The sequence below is a fragment of the Mytilus trossulus genome, chromosome 4, assembly GCF_036588685.1.
Source record: "Mytilus trossulus isolate FHL-02 chromosome 4, PNRI_Mtr1.1.1.hap1, whole genome shotgun sequence".
NCBI classification, from domain to species: domain Eukaryota; kingdom Metazoa; phylum Mollusca; class Bivalvia; order Mytilida; family Mytilidae; genus Mytilus; species Mytilus trossulus.
Genome location: NC_086376.1, coordinates 84,673,836 through 84,694,378, shown reverse-complemented (window position 1 = coordinate 84,694,378; position 20,543 = coordinate 84,673,836). Strand labels below are relative to the sequence as shown.

At 30.4% G+C, this 20,543-nt stretch overlaps 1 protein-coding gene across 1 annotated transcript; it reads right to left on the bottom strand.

Moving 5' to 3' along the window:
* Window positions 1-7,853: 7,853 nt before the first annotated feature.
* LOC134716185 (uncharacterized) lies at window positions 7,854-20,319 on the bottom strand. The gene is made up of 10 exons (XM_063579015.1): window positions 20,160-20,319; window positions 16,137-17,804; window positions 14,228-14,314; window positions 12,777-12,941; window positions 12,113-12,288; window positions 11,331-11,480; window positions 10,423-10,534; window positions 9,703-9,880; window positions 9,038-9,240; window positions 7,854-8,588 (listed from the first exon to the last, which is right to left on the bottom strand). The coding sequence occupies exons 1-10, from the start codon at window positions 20,164-20,166 to the stop codon at window positions 8,401-8,403; spliced, it is 2,934 nt and encodes a 977-aa protein (XP_063435085.1). The 5' UTR covers window positions 20,167-20,319; the 3' UTR covers window positions 7,854-8,400.
* Window positions 20,320-20,543: the final 224 nt, after the last annotated feature.

Genomic DNA, 20,543 nt, shown 5'->3' with positions numbered 1-20,543 from the left:
ATATATATATATATATCTCCGTATGAGGCAAATTATTTTTCCTGTGCTATCAGGTTTATCTTTTAAGGTATGAATCTTCTATTTGGACAGATTTTTATTATACCATCTCTCCAAAGGATCAGAGACTTTTATCTGGAAGGATAAGAAAATAATGTTTTCTGTGTCTGTCTGTCCCATGTAATTTCTTCACATTTTTCTCAAAACTACAAATCAGACCTTACTAAAATTTGGCGTTGGGTCTTTCAAAACAAAGTCCCTAAAAAAATGGCAAAATCAAAAGCTCTTGAAACATCAAACAAATCGACAACAACTGTCTTATTCCTCACTTTATACAGGCACTTTAATACTTGTGTACAAAATGGATTAAACCTGTTTTTAGCTCACCTAACCTCATCACTTGGCGTCCGTAGTCCGTAAACATTTACAAAAATCTTCTCTGAAACTACTGGGCCAAATTTAACTAAACTTGGCCACAATCATCTTTGAGGTATCTAGTTTTAAAATTGTGTCAGGTGACCCGGCATACCAACCAAGATGGCTGCCACAGCTAAAATTAGAACATAGGGGTAAAATGCAGTTTTTGGCTTGTAACTCGAAAACCAAAGCATGTAAAGCAAATCTTATTAGTAGTAAATTTATCAGGGCAAGATCTATCTGCCCAAGAATTTTCTGATGAATCAGATAACGGGTTGTTAGGTTGCTGCCCCTGAATTGGTAATTATAAGGAAATTTTGGCATTTTTTGTTATCTTCAATATTATTATAGACAGAGATTAACTGTAAACAGTAATAATGTACAGCAAAGTAAGACCTAAAAATAAGTCAACATGACCAAAATGGTCAATTGACCCCCTAAGGAGTTATCAGTGGCGGATCTAGAAATTTTCATAAGTGGGGGCCCACTGACTGACCTAAGAGGGGGCCCGCTTCAGTGATTCCCTATATAAGCAACCATTTTTTTCCCAAAAAGGTGGGAACCTGCCCCCCCCCCCCCCCCTAAATCCGCCAAATTTTCACTAACATTTTCCACTGAAGCTATTGGGCCAAGTTCAATATAGATAAAGATAATTGTAAGCAGCAAGGATTTTTAGTAAAGTAAGATAGACCTACAAAGACATCCCCATCATCAAAACACAATTTTGTCATAAAGCTATCTGTGTCCTTTGTTTAATATTCACATAGACCAAGGTGAGCCTCTAGTTTTAGGGAGCTTAACCTCTTACTTATATTGACAATGATGTGTGAACAAAAAGAACAGACATAATAGATAAAAATATCAAAAATAGGGATACAGCAGTCCATGTTGTGTTATTATCTTAATCACTATAAAAACAAACAGATATATAAACAAACATTTACTATGACACAATTTCACAATGACGGGATGTAGGAGTACAGCGCAATGTCACATTTAAGGAAGACTAAATGGCATACAGAAAAAGAATATTTGTAAGAATACAAAAATTATAGAACAATGACTGGATGTACAAGTACAGTGCCATGTCAAAAGGATTCCACCAAAACAGACTAAACAGTAAAAATATTATTCATAAAGACAACTAAAAGAATACTATTAACACGTTATGTTATAAAAGAAGATAAACAATGTCGGTACCCAGAATCTATACTTAGACCATCCTTTATTATTTGTGAAGTTGATATGGAATATTTATCAACAAGATCATGGAACCTTGATAAACTTTTTTAGAAAAAGAACTAGACGTTCTTTGACATACCCCTGGATCATCAACTTGGGTAGGGGAAATTAGAATTTCAAAATTTAAATCATCTAGTTTGTCATAGATTCAAATTTTAACGCAAAAAAAAAATTAAAAAAATTAACCTTCCAGTATCCAATACCTTCCATATAAACTAAAGAACAGTTTTATATCTATTGATAATTCATGAACCTGATGTATGCAAATGTTGTCATAGCTTCATTAAGGGGAGATAAATATAAGGATTGTGACTTTCAATTGTTTGTAGAAGATATATTACTATATATAAGGGTTCAGTGGACCTGGATGCTTCATATCTTGTATACATATACATTATGTTACAAAGTGTGTATCGATCATATGTCTGTTGTTCTTTACTTCATTTTCATGGTTAAGTGACTGCTAGAAAAATAATCTTGATTTTTTTTGGCATGTGAATTTCTCACTCATTTGGATAACTAATTTTAAATGTGGTTTCTTCACAAAATCCGTCACAGATTTCACCTGACCTCAAATCATTTCATGGATCAGAGATCAAGGTTAGAAGTTCAATGATTATGTCTATTTCTCAAACACTGGTTTTGGTGTATGGAATAATGATATTGGGTACATAGCAGTCTGGCAAGTTTCATTCGACAGTAACATCATTTTCATGATTCTTTGGTCAATGTTAAGATTTTGTGTTTTTGTCTGTTTTCCAAGTACAATAGGCAAAAGGTCAACTATATTTAATGTAAGGAATGATTTTTATAAAGACTCAAAATAAAATCAATTGTCAGTAAAGCAAGCAAGACATTTCAGCATGTGTAATCTTGTTTTAACAAAACATTTAGAATCATTGTAACAATCTCAAGCAAAATGCTGTAATTCAGCACATTTAATAAAGGGTTTACTGTGAACCCTAATCTCCAACTGCAATTAAAAGATGTGTTTAGTGAATAGTCGCATTTATATTGAAATATTACAAGTTGCATAAAAAATAAAGTAACTCAGTCTTCATTTTTTGCTTTTATTGGATATTTGATATTTTATCTTATGGATTGATTTATTGTTGGTTGCTTAACGTCCAGTGGTATTTTATGGAAGCCAGAGAGCAAAGATAGAATCACTGATCTTGGCAGGAAATCTGGAAATCCTAGTCCATTAAGATCACAGTCAAAAGTAACAATATGCAGGGTTTGTAGTTGCAATACTCAGACAAATCTTATGTTAAAACCCCTTTTTCAGTTTGATAATCATAATGAATGATACATGTTTATATCTATTAATAACAAAACTACATTGAGATTTAAATTTTATTCTAAAATGTAAATAACAATCTAACAGATTTTGGAAAATAAAGAACACAGTCTGGAGAAGTTCACATGACAAACATCCACAATAAATCTTCACAATATAGCACTTCACACTAAAAATACCATTTGTTTTACCCCAAGCATGCAAAGTGGCCACATCTGACACAAGAAGGTTTCTCTTACATGAAAACTGAATACAAAGTGTTGAAAACAAAATTAGTGTTGTAGCAAATTTCTTAATTATTAAGCAGATTTTTTTAACAGATCTATCTAAACGTTATATAAAATAGCTGCCACATTTTTACTTTCATCAAAAAAATTTTTGACTTTCAATTTTCATGTTTACATTAGAATCTACATATACCAAAATACATTTTACAAAATTGACATAAATAAACCAGTTGATTCCGATATCTTAAAAAAAATAACATCACTGTTTATAAAGAAGCTTTGGTATTTCAGATTGCCATTGGTTGAAAATTTTTCAAGTTGCAGTATGAATTCAGTAGTGGATCCAGCCATTTTAAATAGGGGGGTTCCCAACCAAGGACTAAGGAGGGTCCAACTATATGTCCCCATTCAAATACATTGATCGTTCTAAATAAAGGGGGGTTCCAACCCCTGGAACCCTCCCCCTGGATCCGCCACTGGAATTCACTTCTTCAAACTAGCCTTCTGGTGAAAAACCTTTAAAGTTCCACTGAAGCAACAATATGAGATGAAAGCCTGCTTTACTGTATGTAGATATGGCAAGACATCTATATTTTATACCAAGTTACAATTCTTTAAAATTAAATTGTGCCTATAACAATCTTTCTACATAGTAAATATATTGTAAGAGAAAGGAAGTACTAGCATATACATATATCACAGATCAGCCAATAAATTAAGGATTATTAAAAATATACATGTATGAGTATATCTGGCTCTAAATTATTTGTCAAAAAATAATAAAACCTTGGATTTTTATCATAACAAATAGGATGGATTGAATTGTTACTACTACACACAAAACATGATCACACATTCATTAAATTTGTGTCACAACATGAAAGTCCCCTGCCTTAACCTACTAAGGAAGATGCAATGTGACTATTGGATCAACCATAACAAACCACAATGAACTTCATAACATATTCACTATGTATATTATCACAAAAAATTACTTTAATATCTGAAAAGGACAGTTTTAAACAATGAAACATCTGAATGATACTGAGGCTGCTGCAAACCCTAAATCTAATATCTTCTGTAACAAATGTCAGTGAACCTGTTATACTGAGGAATAAGAAAATGATTGACATGAAGAAACTACTTATATTGGAGATAACATTATAAATATATATTTATTTGCTACATAAATATTACATTCATTATCTAATTATATTCAGTTGTGAAGTTTAAAAAAAGGACTTTTTAATTTTTATATATTTTAAATGTATTGATATGCAATTTGATTAAATTGAAGATTCTCTAAATACAGAAATATTTTGGGATGTTTCATTTTTGCACAAAATGCATGCTTCAATTTATCAACTGAAAGTATTCTTATGTTCTATTTCAAGAGAAAAAATCCTATACCATTAATTATTGGTTATTATTTTCCTGTATTATAACTAGCAATGATGATACAATATATCAGCTCACTAACTTTAAATTAATTATAGCAATAACAAATAGTGATACCAAGTTTTTATATTTTTACAAATATCAGCCTCATTTTAAAACAATATCTTAAGATACTTTTTAGACCTTTTTTTCCTAATTTATTTTTACCCTGATTCTTTATATTTGGGCACCCCATGACCATTATTCTATATTCCTTTTTTTCTCCTATTTTCTCTAATATTTATATTTTTTCCTTGTATTTTGCACCTTTTAATCCATTATTCTCTCCAAACCTACATATACCTAGGCTGATACACATTTCCAGAGGCTCTAGTACCTATAAAACATTCAATGTAAACAAAAATACTACAAGGGGACATAATATGATAATTACAGTAACATAAACAATAACAATTATGGCAATTTATAATTAACAAAGAAAAAGGTTAAAGCTCAGTTTACCGGTATACTCATCGTTATAATTCTTTACAACAAATAATTTTGAGGTTGTGTTCAATGTGTCCTATTGGAGATTTCAATAGAAGGGAAGGGACATAACTCTACTTTATCTGAAAAATCTATCATGAATTTGTAATAAGTGATCAATACATGATTTAACACTACAGAGAAATATCAGTCCCTTTAATTCTACCAAAAAAGTCAACTGATATTTCAACATATATCATAAATACACTACAGTGAATTTACACAGCTTAACCAAAACAAGATTAGTTGTCAAATAAATATTATTACATCTATGAGTATTGTCTAATTTTAATTACATCCATTTACATATGTGTATATTTCAATGTATACAAAAAGGAATTGATAGACTTCATTTTCAAATTATACTACCTAATCACTGTATCAAATAAAGTCCATCTACAAAGGAATCAAATTAAAGAGAAAGTATGGTACATGTAAGGCTACATTTTTGCTATTTGAAGTTTTCAATATGTATCCTCAAGATTTTCTTTAATGATAAGCCTTCTGTCAATGGAATTGGTGAAAGGATGACATGGATTTGATAGTCTTAATAAACGAGGTAGCTTTTTCTTTTGAGTACAACTAGCTATTAAAATAAAATGAAAATACTAAAAAATTCTAGCATAACATGTTCACAAAAATGAAATACAAACTAACAAATCATGGGTAATTTAATGAGATGTGCACCAAAAAAGCATAAACATATAATAATCTAAAAAGTTAATCCTACAATGTTCAGTAAGTGTTAACATCTGGTAATGTGTATGCTATTTAAGTATACCTAGTCTAACAATTTGATTAATATATTTTGTATGATCTAACACTCACTAAAGGTTGAAATGAGTATTCTATCATCATGAAAAACAACCTTTTACAAGATATATTTTCCCTTTACATTTATTATATAATCATACCTAAATGAAAAATATCGTTTCAGAAGTTATTAAATTCCACAGAATTTGGGTAATTTTGATGAATTTGAAAATTTCAACAACAATATTTTTCCCAACTTAAACAATATCCAAACTAATGAACGTTGTTTCATAACCTGGTCGTTTCATACCTGGTCGATTCGTAACTACGTTGATTTGTAATTGAGACGTTTCGTACCTTGTATAATTAAGGATTTGCAAATCCTTGGTGTTATTATATATGGTTATAAAGTGTTAGTTTAAATTAACTAGTTTAAATGAAACAGTTATCAACTTAAAGTTATTATTTAAAAATGATCTAATAATAACAATATTGTAATGTTTTTAATTCAAAACTTTCTTAAATCTTTTTAATTATTTAACGGCAGTGCGTGGCAGTAGTTGCCAAATGACCCTAAGAACTGTGACATAGTCCTTCATGTGTCCACTTGATACGATAACATACATGCCAGGTACCTGTTTGATTTCTGTTCCACTGGTTAGAAAGCAGTTGATGGTACATAGCTGCTTGAACGGGCCTTTACCACTTTGAAAGTGCCGTCCATATACCAACATTTGGACTTGGACAATAATTGCAGTTGCTAGTCTGTGGCTAAGACTATGTATCTTTGACCATTTAGGAGTAAGGTGTAAATAAATATAGATATATATGTACATCAATAGGTCTTTTTATTATTTTTTAAGTACGACTCATATTATTATTACATATTGATATAAGGTTACAAAATATCTCAGGTACGAAACGACCTAGTAAGTTATGAATCAACTAGTTACCAAACGACCAGGTTACGAAACGACCTGCACCCGAATCCAAACTATCAAAAAGTGCAACATGTTGGATATCAAAATAATTTAAAAAAAATTATAACTTTTGGACAACTTTTCTGTAAAATACAGTTCTTATAACTGAAATATAATACAAAGCTCTGTATGGCAATAATGTATGGAAAATAATTATTATCTATTACTAACAATTATTCAAAATGAAAACTGTTATCATTAAGAAAGCTTAAATCATCATATCATTAGCTATTACAAAAATAACTATAAATGATTTAAGGACTATTATAATTTACTATATTCAACAATAAACAATCCATTTAGCACCATATTAAGGGACATTAGCACTACATGTTATAACAATTTACATATATGATGATTAGCTTTTGTACAAATGACTGTGAAACAATTCACCATTGAACTACTTCATTATTTCTGACAAATTTCAGTTATAGCTTATATTTTATTAAGTCTAAAGCATGACTTAGGGAACTTCACTACTTTGAATATTAAAGATATGTTAATAATAAAAATTTTAATTTATTCATATCAAAATTTTGAAAAAATATTTGAATTTGAATTTTTGAATATTTCTATAATATAGCATAGTAGTAATAATTTAATTAATCCTAGATTTCTTATATGTGTATGTCTTGCCCAAAATCTTAACAAGTCTTTCAATTAATATAGTCAACTAAAATAGCTTGATTTAAAAGCACAGCAACCAGATCTGTGAGTATTCTCAATTTAAAATGACAGAATCGTTAAAATTTGTTTAATTTATCACAAATTGAATGGATGATAAACTCATATAAAATAGTAATGCCCAAATTTCAATTGGTTATGAATACATTTGTATTATGATGCTTAAGTGATTTATGACTAAAGACTTAATAATTGTATACATTGCTACAACATAATAGAACATATATATATATATATATATATTACAAAGGTCCTTTTTAGTATAATTTCATAGCTTTTATAAACTAAAAGAGCTAGCATTATAAATAATATCATGATATGATTTGATATAAAAATTTGTTGTCTTATCAAAATAAAGTGATATGATATGGGTTTTAACTAAGAAAAAATAGCCTGTTAAAAAATCATTATTATTGTGCAAGCAATAAACCATGTATATATCAAACTAACAAAAAAATAAATAACTGACTGATAAAAAAGGTGCCTGGCAGTTAAAATAGTAGATAACAGAACAATCTTTACCTCAAATAGTTTGGATTAGCTTCAAACAATTTCACATTAAAAATGGTTAATTCAAAAACAAAATACACAAAAGGTGATATGTTTCATATAAACAATGTCTGGTTTGATTATTATGAAAATATTTAAACTCTTATTGTACCATATGTATTTTCTTATCAAGTAGAACCTAATATGCTTTTCTTTAATACATTTATACCACATCTTTGTGTTTATAATTATGTAACAATGCATACCACATTTTTGGCATACAATTTATACCCCATGTTTTCTTAAATTAAATTAAATCTGTTTCCTCTTCTCGTTCAAAGGGTACATTCCCATAGCCATGATCAACTTCTCTGTATAACTAAAGCCTTCACTCTGCTGGAGGAGGATTTAAACAAAAAGGCAGTTTCCAGGTTTTAGCTCCTCCCTGTACTCTCAGAGATAACCAATCATCAATGTTACCAACATACTGAATGTCTGACTCATCTTGGTTTGTCTCATATTCAACAGACGACGCATGGCGTTCTAATGGACTAGTACTATTACTTCCTGGGCAACCTGAAAAATTCATAACAAATAATTAGTTTGATTCCTTTATTTCATGATTATATTTTTATTTAAACAAGATGAATGTTATTTGTTTTAACTTCTTTGAATGGCAAGTTGAATTTGTAAGTACTTTTTTACCTCAATTGTTGGTTGCCTGAATAAAGTATTCTGGCAGGCAAACTAATATCACCTTGTTTGCCATTATTAGTTTTCATATAACTGATAGGAACAGATATGCCAAATCATGACTAAAATGCCATATGTTTTGTCAGGTTGTTGTTTCAATACCAATTATTGCATATCTACCATATCTACATAATACTAACTAACATAATGACCTTATGATTTTTCTAATGGTCATTGTTTCTAAACAGAGTAAAATCTATTAAGCAAATTTAAAGATTTTTTTATCGAATTTCAAAATTGTGCTCATGTATGAATCTTAACACAAGACTTACTAAGATCATCCATTGAGCATTCTCTAAACCTGCCACTGCTCCTTCTGATTGGTTGTTTCTTCAGTAACAATATACCACCATGTAAACATTTTAACACATTCAGTTCTAACACAGTTTGTCTGACATCATCATTAACAATGTTATCACTCAGCCAGGTTCTGGTAAAGCTATAGTCTTGTTCTAATTGACAGGCACCAAGATAACTGGAAAAATTGAAAATAAATTATGCATTTTTGTATATCTGTAAACAACGTTTAAATATACCATTAAAATAAAATCAATTCTTGGACAATTAAAAATTGAATATTGTTAATATATCTAGATATTCATATATATAATATATGTGAAATTCAGATTTATATATGTTAATACAGTAATGTAATGTTAGAACAAATGATGTCCGGAAACGCCTTTTTGTTTTCTCTCTCTATCTGGTAATAAATGTCTTGATGTAAGACATTTTTTTTATTCATGAGCTAGTTCCCAAACCAAAACTAAAGTTAAAAGACAAGCCCATATCGCCACATTGTGAAGTACCCCGGCACTCTTTCTGGTAAAAAATATTTTTGACGTACTTATTAAGCCTTAGTATATATTCTATCTATATTTTTTTCAACAACCAACCTGTTATAATTTCTGATACCATTATATAGATGAATATTTACCTAAATTTGATTTTCTCTTTTAGAATGAAGTTTTTCCACGCTTCACAGACTGCTGATACTGCCATAGACATTGCATGAAGTTGTGATGTCAATTTCAATTTACTGACACCATCAACTACTGGTTCTAATATTGTCTCCAATGCTAGCTCAATGTACACACTGTGTTCTTTGGGTACCTCTGTAATGACAATGTTCAGAAGTGTTAACATTTGAAGGTGTCGTCTCAATTAACTGAGATCAAATATTGAAATAGCAGACTGAGCAAGGCATTTTTTCCAGTAGAAAAATCTGATTCTTTAGTTGAATTCTGCCAAACTGTCTACAAAGAATTGCTGATCAACAAAGTTTGAATATGGACAACAACACAATAATAACTTTCATAATCAAAGCTTTATGAAGGTTGATTTCAAATAAAGTTAATACATTTTTTTAATGTTCAAAGATTGGATCAAATACATTGTCTACCTAAATACAAATTTAGATGATTTTCGTTATTGACATCCATTTCAGCATGAAAATAATTGGAATACATTTCTTAAGAATTAAATTAAGTAGAACCAATTATATTATATGAATGAGACAAAAACTTTTGTCAATACAAAAAAAAAATTTTTTTTTTTATTTCAGATGATGCATAAAATCTTATTCTTTAATGAATTTGTAGGCCAAATTTTTCAGTTTTCTGTTCATATAATAAGGAATTAGGTAAACAACAATTACCTGTTCCTTTTTTCCTCCATCCTTTACCCAGAGGCATTGATTTCTGGAAATACTCTTTTGCCATATTCTTACAGTTATCTCCAAATAAGGTCATGGATGTTGCACTCAGGTTCTATAATTATAAATATACATGTATGTTGTAACTTGTGACAAGAAAGATTTCAAAATTTTATACTTTGTAAATGTCTCCCTATTGAACCTTTTGATTTTTATCATCAAGGAAAAAAGCTGCCATCCGGTCAAAACTAAGGTACTCTAAGTGCTCCTTAAAATCATTTATATTGCTTTATACTGAAATCTATATCCTTTGAGATAAGATACTCATTTGTTCTTGCCCCCCCCCCCCCCCAAAAAAAAAAGTATATGTATTGCAAAGCATTAGACAGTTATATATAGTACATGGGCAATGGACTCTAATGAATACAACCTTCAAAAGGTTCCACACTGTCCAAAAATGTTAATATAAATCTGGTTGACAACTTACTGGTCAATACTTTTCAGTAGAGAGCTTAAGGTAACGCATTTGAGATAATTTTGTAAAATAATGACCTCATCTAACAGAGGTATGAGGAAATTTTACACTTGGAATGATTAAACAAAGAAGTTTTAGGGAAGCCATACAAAACTTCTTTGAGAAAGACTAAGCTAATAAGATAAATTTGAAACTTAAATGCTATTTGTGCAGATATGGAACCAATAATTCTTTAACGATTAAAGAGTGCCCATTATATTATTGGAATTAATCTTTTGACAACAAAACCCTTAAATGAACACTTTGTTATCCATTCGTTTGATGTTTGAGCATTTGATTTTGCCATTTGATTAGGGACTTTCTGTTTTGAATTTTCCTCAGTTTAGTATTTTTGTGATTTCACTTTTTACATGACCAGACAATACAATCCCTATACCTGCATCTGTTCATTTGTTTCAGCCAACTGTTTAGTGACATCACTTAGGTATGAAATCATCTGTTGTTCCCAGAGTTTATGACGACTTATATTTTTTCCACTAAATGTATGGGCCTGATAAAGTGACTTCTTGGTTTCCTCAGCTAAAACCTACAATGAAATGCAAATTTATTACATTACAATTGTACAGATTTTGTTCAGATTTGTGACTATATAAGATCAAATGTATTTAATTTTTTGTAAATTTATCCAAAGTAAATTCCACTGAAATGAGTATTTTTTTAAATGTCATTATCTATAAAGAATGCATTCAACTGCTTACTATAATTATGAATGAAAAGGATATTTAAAATAACTGTCAGCAAATGTCAATATTTATTTTTTGTTTTTCAACTTTTAAGTAAAACAAACACTGCATTCATGTTTAAAGTTTTACGTTGTTTTTTCAATGGTGCAAATATTGAATTATATCTGTGTATATCTATTATATAAATTTACTTCAAGGAATTATGCACCTTGATAATGTCTTTTACCATTGATATAAAATAACATAATTAATTCATTTGTTTGATTATTAAATATTAACAGTACTTCACCAAATACGTATCAATTCAGACTCAATCCCCCATTATTATATCAAAGAGTTTAATTGGATGTATGTTGGCCATTGTTCACCAAATATCAATTCAGACTAAATCCCCCATTATTATATAAAAGAGTTTGATTGGGTGGACAGTGGCCACTGTTTTAAAAATTATTCTTTAAATCAATACTCAATATACCTTCAGATCAGTCTGTGAGATCAACAAGAAGTTGCCTACTGCCCAGCTAGACAAAAAGGTATTCGCTTTCTGCAAACACCACATGTGTGACATGTGACAATTGGCCAGCAGACGACAGATTACACTGGTCACATGACACAAATCTAGGTCCTGTTTTGGTACTAGAACACTGGAATCTGAAAGAAATATCAATTTATCAACATCCATAATAAAATAGTTTCATCTTGTGCGCATGATACAACATTTGAGTTTTCAAAGAATCCAGTAACATAAACAAAACTTATAAATATCAAAAAGGATCACATCAATAGATATAATCAATTCACTAAAGTGTCATGCAAATTGGTTGAAGTAATATGTGAGTTTGTGAATGACATGTTGACTACAGATGGATGGAGAGTCAGACAGACGGACAATGGTATACCATAATACATTCTGTAATCATCATATAAAAAGGCAGTCAGAGCTGCTATTTATAAGATAACTGAGAGAATATTTAAAATTTTCTAATTTTGTTCTCTATAAATGCTTTCCAGCAAAAATGGAAGTTTTTAATATCTTTACTTAATTTTCATTTTAGTTAACATATCACCCATTTATAATTTAAAACAGAAGTACACTTGTCACAGTATAGGTTTAATAATATTAACTTTAAAAAAAATACCTCTCCCTGACTCTGATAGATCTTTCATATTTTCTTGTAGTATACTAAACAAAGGTTGATATGTGTCTCTTAATAACATCCCTGTCCTTGTACTGTAGTCTCCTGAGGCCAGGGGGCAGGGGTAACATTTGTCTGATAGTCTGTTTCCTAAGGCTTCACACAGACCTAAAAATAGAAACAACCGTTATCTCAACACCATACCAATTAAAGGTACATGTATAATGTAGTAGTCAATCCTCAATGTACAATGTAGAAATCTGGCTCGATAAGAAATTGTATGAATTACCGTATAGCGGGTTATTTTCGCGGGGTGCAAATTTTCGCTTATTTTCGCGGACAGAACTTAATCGCCAAAATAAATTCCGCCAAATTAAAAGTGTACATATAAAGGTATTAATAAAAGTTTTTAATCCGCCAAAATAATTACCGCCAAAATATTTCTTATACCTTGTTCAATGAAAATCGCGAAATTTTACACCCGCGAAAATAACCCGCTATACGGTATATTGGTTTTGTTGTCTTGCATTGGTTTGCTGTCTAACTGTGAATTGAAGGTATTATCATTTGAATATTTTCTTTGATATGTTAGAGATAAATGATATGAAATTAGCAGGATGCAATAATAACTTAAAATTATTATTTTTCAAAAAAGTTTGAATTGCTGAACCTACATGTAAGAACTCCTATGTGAACAAAAATGTACGGTAAGCAGTGTTACAGACATGACAGATGCAAAGCTTAATAAAACCACTTTCAATCATTTGTGATTTTTACTCTTTTGTTATTTTAGGGTACTGGAATAATATATATACATTTTGTATCAGTTTGTTTTAATAACTGTTGGTTATATAAACATGATAAATAGACAGAAAATGATCATGAATTGCTATCAAAAGAGAAATTTATATAATTTATGCAATATTTTCGCTTAACATGAATTAGAGATATCAAATATCCAATTTTGTACAAACAAAAAAATGCAAAGTATTAGCATACATGTATGTATAATGTTGTTTTTGGTAAATACGAAACAAAACAAAGAGATCTTTTATAAGAATGCAAGTTTCCCTCAGTCATGTTACATAAAATTACTCAGGTATTTTTTATAAATTGTTCCTTCAGTCCATTATGGTCCTAATAACATGCACATATTTAAATAATTCAAATCCCTTTATTACATAAAAATTTAAAAGTCAAAGTATTTACTTTTATCTTTTAAATAACTTGAAACATGAAAATACTTTCACTTATGTTTACATATCTAATTCAAATTTGAAATATGGACTATTTAAAACCTTTAAAACTACCATGACTAGTCTACATTTGAATTTTATGGTGTTCAAAAAAAAATTACACATACCTATACAAGATAGATAGCATATTTGAAATTTATACAACTAATTAAAACTAGGTCTTAAGACTAAATCATTGTTATAGATATATGAACTTACATGAATCCCATGAAGATAAAGCTGATATAACATGAAGTTTCCGTGCTGTTGCTAATAGTGAAGGTACAGAGCTTGGTGGAAATAAATCTGTAAAGATATAGACATCAAACTTTTTTAAAATTTATGTATTACCAAAACTTATAAATTTGCAGGAATAGCAAGAAATATTTGCCACTGGATTTTATGTAAAAGGCAATTAATCTATGTAAATAGATTTAAATATTCTTAAAGTAAAAATGTAGGAGTCTTCCAACATGTCCAAAAAAAAAAGCTGTGTGTCAATAAAAAGAAAACTGTTTTTTGAAAATCAGATACCCAGTACAACAAAATAAATTATGAAGTGAATTAATTAAAGTATAATGTTATTGAAGTCAAATAGTGTGGGTCATTGTGCCTTAAATCTGACTTTCTATAGTAAATTAAACTGTGGAATAACAAAATCAGAAAATTTTCTGTAAAAAAAAATGCTTATTGAACCAAGAGCAACAGAAGTTTAAATTCTTTTTTATTACAATTAAACCTGAAACGGGATGAACAGACCGACATATGGATGCACAGACCAGAAAACATAATGTCCATAAATGGGGCATAAAAATTTGGCATTTAAATTGAAAAGACCATATCATAGAAAACATTTGTACTAATCATTGCTAATGATCACTAATTAGTTTCAAGTTGATGTGACTTCAACTTCATCAAAAACTACCTGGACCAAAAACTTTAACCTGAACATTGCACTATCATTTTCTATATTCAGTAGACCATGAAATTGTGGTCTAAACTTTAATTTGGCATTAAAATTAGAAAGATTATTTCATGGGGAACATATGTACTAGGTTTCAAGTTAATTGGACTTCAACTTCATCAAACACTACCTTGACCAAAAACTTTTTCCTGAAGTGGGACAGTCTGAGATGGACAGACTAAGGAACAAATTAACAGACCAGAAAACATAGGGCCCCTCAACTATCATAGGTGGGGCATAAAAAATATGTATAAAATTAAATATTGCCATCCAAAGTTGGTTCCCAGGTCTAGATACCACATAGTTTGAGTAATAAATTATTTATGTTTAATTTAATTCAATCAGCAATAATTGGTTCTGTCTTCGATGGGAATGGACTGTCAATTGATGTTAACATATAAAATCTGTGTACAAGCTAAAATAACTGAGGAAACTCAATTATATCTTCATAAATATAATTAATGGATGTTTATCGGAAGTGTTCTGATTTTCAATAAAAATCTATAAAATATAATCTCTCTGACATGTCTGAGGATCAAAGCATGCGAAGGTTACATATACTGTACAAATCGTTAATACATGAAATACAGAAATTATTGTGTGGCTTTTATTTATTTATTTATTAATGCAACTGTTCTAGCATTCTGATATGCTATATATATATATATATACATAGTAACATATGTATCCAAGTGCAAATTTTCCAGAAATTGCAATAATTAATTTTGCATTTCCCTTTTTTTTTCTCCATTCTACATCAATGAACATGTATAAAAATCACAATAATTTCTGAATTTACAACAACCAAAATAACTGTTACTGGAAACTACAGTGTATATTTAATTTAAGAAGTTATGTCAGAAAGCTCCGATACCCCACACCCAAACTTTTTCTAGGAAGGCAACAAAAAAGTGCTAAAAATATAAACCCCCTCTACTAATGTAGTAGCATGGGACATACAATTGATTTGGCAAATGATACACAACTAAATTGCTATAAATGTGCATGTTCAATCCTTTCTACAGTATCTTTGTACAAGGGATAACTAGGCTAATTGCTAGAAAATAGACACAAAGTGTTGGTAGTACAAATGTTACTCATAAACATTCCTCATAATGGCCTTTTAGGCTAGGCAAGAACAGTCATAATAATCTTGTAACTTACCTTTTAAGCCAGCATTTTCCATCATACTTCTAACAATGGCTATTAATGTGGTATTACAAATGACAATGCTTCCAAGACTAAAATAATCATGTCCTTGTTCTCTTGCTCCCCAATCATGTTCATAGAAACACAACTCTAAAGCATTGCCAAATTCTTTCCATAAAACATCCAAATATTTTTTGACTAGTTGATCTTTTATGGTACTGTCTGCACTATCACCCCAAGAGACTGTCTTCCGTTTAGAATCTGTTCTTGATAACACTGGTGTATCGGGACCTTTGGGTGGTCTTTCAGAATCGGCTTTGCTTATTGTGCGACTGGTTTTGTGCCTTGTTTTAGAATGACTCTCACTTTTACGTAATATGTGTGTAGAATGACAAACTATTTGAAGAAATGCCTCAGCAAAAGTTTGTTCATTTTGAGAGAATGTTGATAACGGAGGAGGTTCAGAAGACAGATCAGGTGCCTTGATTGAACCTACTTTTAAAACAGCACCACTTATACTGGTCGTACTTCCTGTGGCCGTGTGATAATCAGATGTGTCCAGTCCTGGTATTGCGGACATGGGACGTCTCTGTACCTCATCATTCCAAACATACAAAGGAAGTTTACCTGAAAACAAGATTCTCATGAAATCGTCATTGGCTGTGAAGAATCTGTGTGTCTGATGAGCTGCATATCTGGCTCTCTCACTCGCCAAAATGTTCATGACATTGATAAAAGGTATGGCCTTGACACTGATACCAGCATGGCGTGAGAGGTTGGATAGAGCTGCACTTGGAGTTAATATTTTTTCCTGTTTACTAATAAGTTCTCTTATGAAGTATGTCTTCCCACGAGCTTTTGGCAGCCCGTTCAAAATATTGTTGAAATCTTCAAGTCCCCTTGTTACATTCCACAAGATCTCATGGGTCAAATTAGAATATGAACCATGGGCAAAGACTTTTAAGCCAATCATTATTAGCTTCTCCATCCAGTAGATGGCATTGTTGTACAATTGGAATAGTTTTTCTCTGATATGTTCAACGTCGATATAGAGGCGACCCAAAATTGGTAAAAGCCATTTGCTTGTGTGTAGACGTTGTTTAATGGTATTCCAGTGTCCAACATGGACACGTAAATCCTCACAAAGACCATTCAAACAATATAATTTACTCATTGGAGCTTCAGTCAGACAGTTGTGTGTTATTCCATACAATGTTCTGTATTCAAGCTGGACTAAATTCTCTAAATCTTTAACAAAAGTCGAAACAGATTTTATTCTAAACAAACAATCACGTAAGAATTCAAGTCTTGCTCTTTCTTCAAGGATCTTGCGCAACTCCAAATATTGTTTACCAATGCCCAAGACATGTCGGCAATGCAGAAAACTAATGTTACCATGTTCAGAATGGCGACGACCAACATGGTGACCTGGATTTAAAATCTGAAATGGTTTCCGCAACAATTTGATTGCTTCTTCTGCATCTACATTATCAAACTCTCTTTCATTACCAGACAAAGAATGAGGTGAGCTATTGAAATATTTCTCATACATATTCTGAGTTGAGTCTAAATCCCCTATATCAAAATCACTAAGTGACCCTGGTACATGTACCCGATGAGAGTCAATAGGGGGTAGGGTATCTGACATTCCATTATCATAAGAGTCAGCAACTTCAAAAATACCTGAAATATAAATACATGTAAGGTTATATAAATCTTCGTGTTTTTTACTTTTATTTAGACTGGAGACACTATTGAACTTCCATAATTTTATCAATCAAAACAAAAAAATGTTTGTAAAATTAAATTAAATTGCTTTCCTTCCTTAGTATATCATGTATACACGTACCTATCCCATTTTTCCAGCATTTTAGAGGAAACACAAGCATTGTTTTTTTCGGCCTAATTTAGGAACATCTAGGTAGCTTGTTTTTTTTTTTATCTTGGTTCCTATCTGTTTTGAAGTGTAAGGACATCATTTTTTTTGTACTGGTATACATTTACGTGTACCAATACATTTATCATATGAATACTGTAAATTAAGAAATTATTGCAAAAAATGGAACAGGGTAATAAATGCAATAAATTAAACTTGGATTTTCAAATCTTTTAAATGAATTAAAATGGATTTTCTCAATACATGTATCTTAAAAATAAGTTTCACACTTACTTTTTCTGTGTGTCTTATATGACAATTGCAAAAGCCCAAAAATGCACGCAATAATTTCTGAATTTATAGTAAGCTATTTCTGTTTTATTTTCAGGTTTTTGTCTCTTTGACACATCTTAGTTTTTCAAATTGTGTAAAATTGCTTTAAAAGGCAATAATTCCTTAATAGAAAAATTGAAGATTTTTTTGTAAATTTTCACTTTTTTGTAGTTCTTACTTTGCTAAACATTTTTACTGTTTAGTGTTTATTCTTTATCTTTATCTATGATATTATTCATGAGAATAACCAAAAACTGCAAAATTACATTAAAATTATCAATAATGAGGAAATAACCCAAATAATAATGGTCGTCTGATTCATCTACAAATTTCAGGGCAGGTAGTTCTTGGCCTAATAAACACTATTTCCCCAAATGTCAGATTTGCACTAAATACTCAAATTTTTATTAAATAATGTATAAGCCCAAATCCTGCATTCTACCCAGGCTACATTGTATGTTCTATTTTTATCCATGTTTTTGACGAAACAGAAAATAAAACAGAAAGTTTATACTAGATACAAAATGGATCATTCTATTCAAGTTAGGTTGAAATTGGTACAGCAGTTTCAGAGATTTTTTTCAACAAACTGTACATGATGAACAATTAAATTGTGTAAAATTGTCTTTAAAGGGCTTAGGCCAATAACCAAGATAACTCCTTAGGGGTCAATAAACAATTCCAGTAATTTTCTCAATCAAAACCTATCTCTAGTAAATTTAAAATATATATCTTAGTTCTATTAAAAATAAAATCCATTATAAAATTTGGTTGATATGCTTTATGCCTTTTATATCCTTTTGCGCTGCGATGTAATTAAGCGATTTTCAAAATAACTTGAAGTAGTTGAATATGTAACAATGGAAGGTTTTTATTTGCATTCTTATTCTTCTTGCAAAAATAAGTTGGTTTACAGTATTTGGACTAAATGTATTAATGGGATCTCATTGGGGGGTTCTGATCCCGGATCCTGCTTACAGTTTTGTCAGTTTCCTGTATCCCGCTTACTCAATGTAGGTAAGCAAATTAGCAATTCTATTTTTTTGTAATTTCTATGTTCTGCTATACTTAATTTTATGTTTTCACAGCAAAATAATTTGACTTTCGTGTGTCACACTTACAGAAAATCAGCAATACTGCGTCACGCTTACAAAATTGTAACAGTGTAATACTACATGTAGTACTGCATCTCTGAAATTGCCTAGCTGATTACTGGAAATACATTTATTACCTTTACATAATATTCATTAGTAATAGCTGAATGGGCAAAACTAAAATGACTGAAGGAGCCGACTGGAAACAGACAAACCAGAGAGATATCAGAAAATTGATCTCCAAGTCAAAGTAGGGAACAACATTGACCAACCAAGGCCCCCAAAGTACCCATTCTAGTTTAAACTCTGTTCTGGATACCAGAGATGTGTGTGAGAGGATGAAAAATACCCTTCTGATGTTCTGATATTTTTAGCACCCTGAGTGAGAATCGAACTCAGGACCTGCAGCACTGTAGCCATCGGTCTTAACCACTAGACCACAAACTCACACATAGTTATTTCTAATCTTAAAACAAAATAATTAAACAATCGTTAAAAATAGATTTTTGCATGGTGTTTAACAGTTTAATTGCACTTTTTAATATAATTAGTAGTTTTGTAACTTTGTGTTACTTCTTTTGATTATAATCTACAGTGAATGATGCACAGTTCAACTGATCTTTTATAAAAGATGGAAGTACATGTAAGTTGTGCAGTGTTCATCCTATTTTTCAGATACTGAGATAATAATATATTTTTTTGACATATTTCGACTAAATATCTAAATTCCTTTACCTGACATGTTTTCCAGTTATTATCGGATTCAATAAAAGATAAATAGAATTTATGTCTCCTGGTTTTCTCTATGATTTTTCAATGCTGAATCATCATTGTTGTGAAATATGAGAAAGTGCAGGTTAGAAAATTTGTCGGCCATGTTACCAAAACAAGTGCGGTCACGTGACACTGGAGTCTAATTTTAAAGTCGGATATCAAACATATCAATTCCGGTAAATTTATAAATTTCATCATATTTTTAACAGTTTTTATGCTTAAACAAGAGGCTCACAATTTCAAAAGCCTTAATTTTTCCTAATTATATTTTAATTGCAATTAATTGTCTTGCGTATTTTCAAGGATTTGTATAGTTGGATAACTATACAAATCCTTGGTATTTTC

Coding starts and splice junctions, on each gene's coding strand:
- LOC134716185 (XM_063579015.1), bottom strand. Junction 12,289..12,776: donor TCTATCAGAGTCAGGGAGAG/GTATTTTTTTTA, acceptor TATTTCTTTCAG/ATTCCAGTGTTCTAGTACCA. Junction 10,535..11,330: donor AAACAAATGAACAGATGCAG/GTATAGGGATTG, acceptor TTATAATTATAG/AACCTGAGTGCAACATCCAT.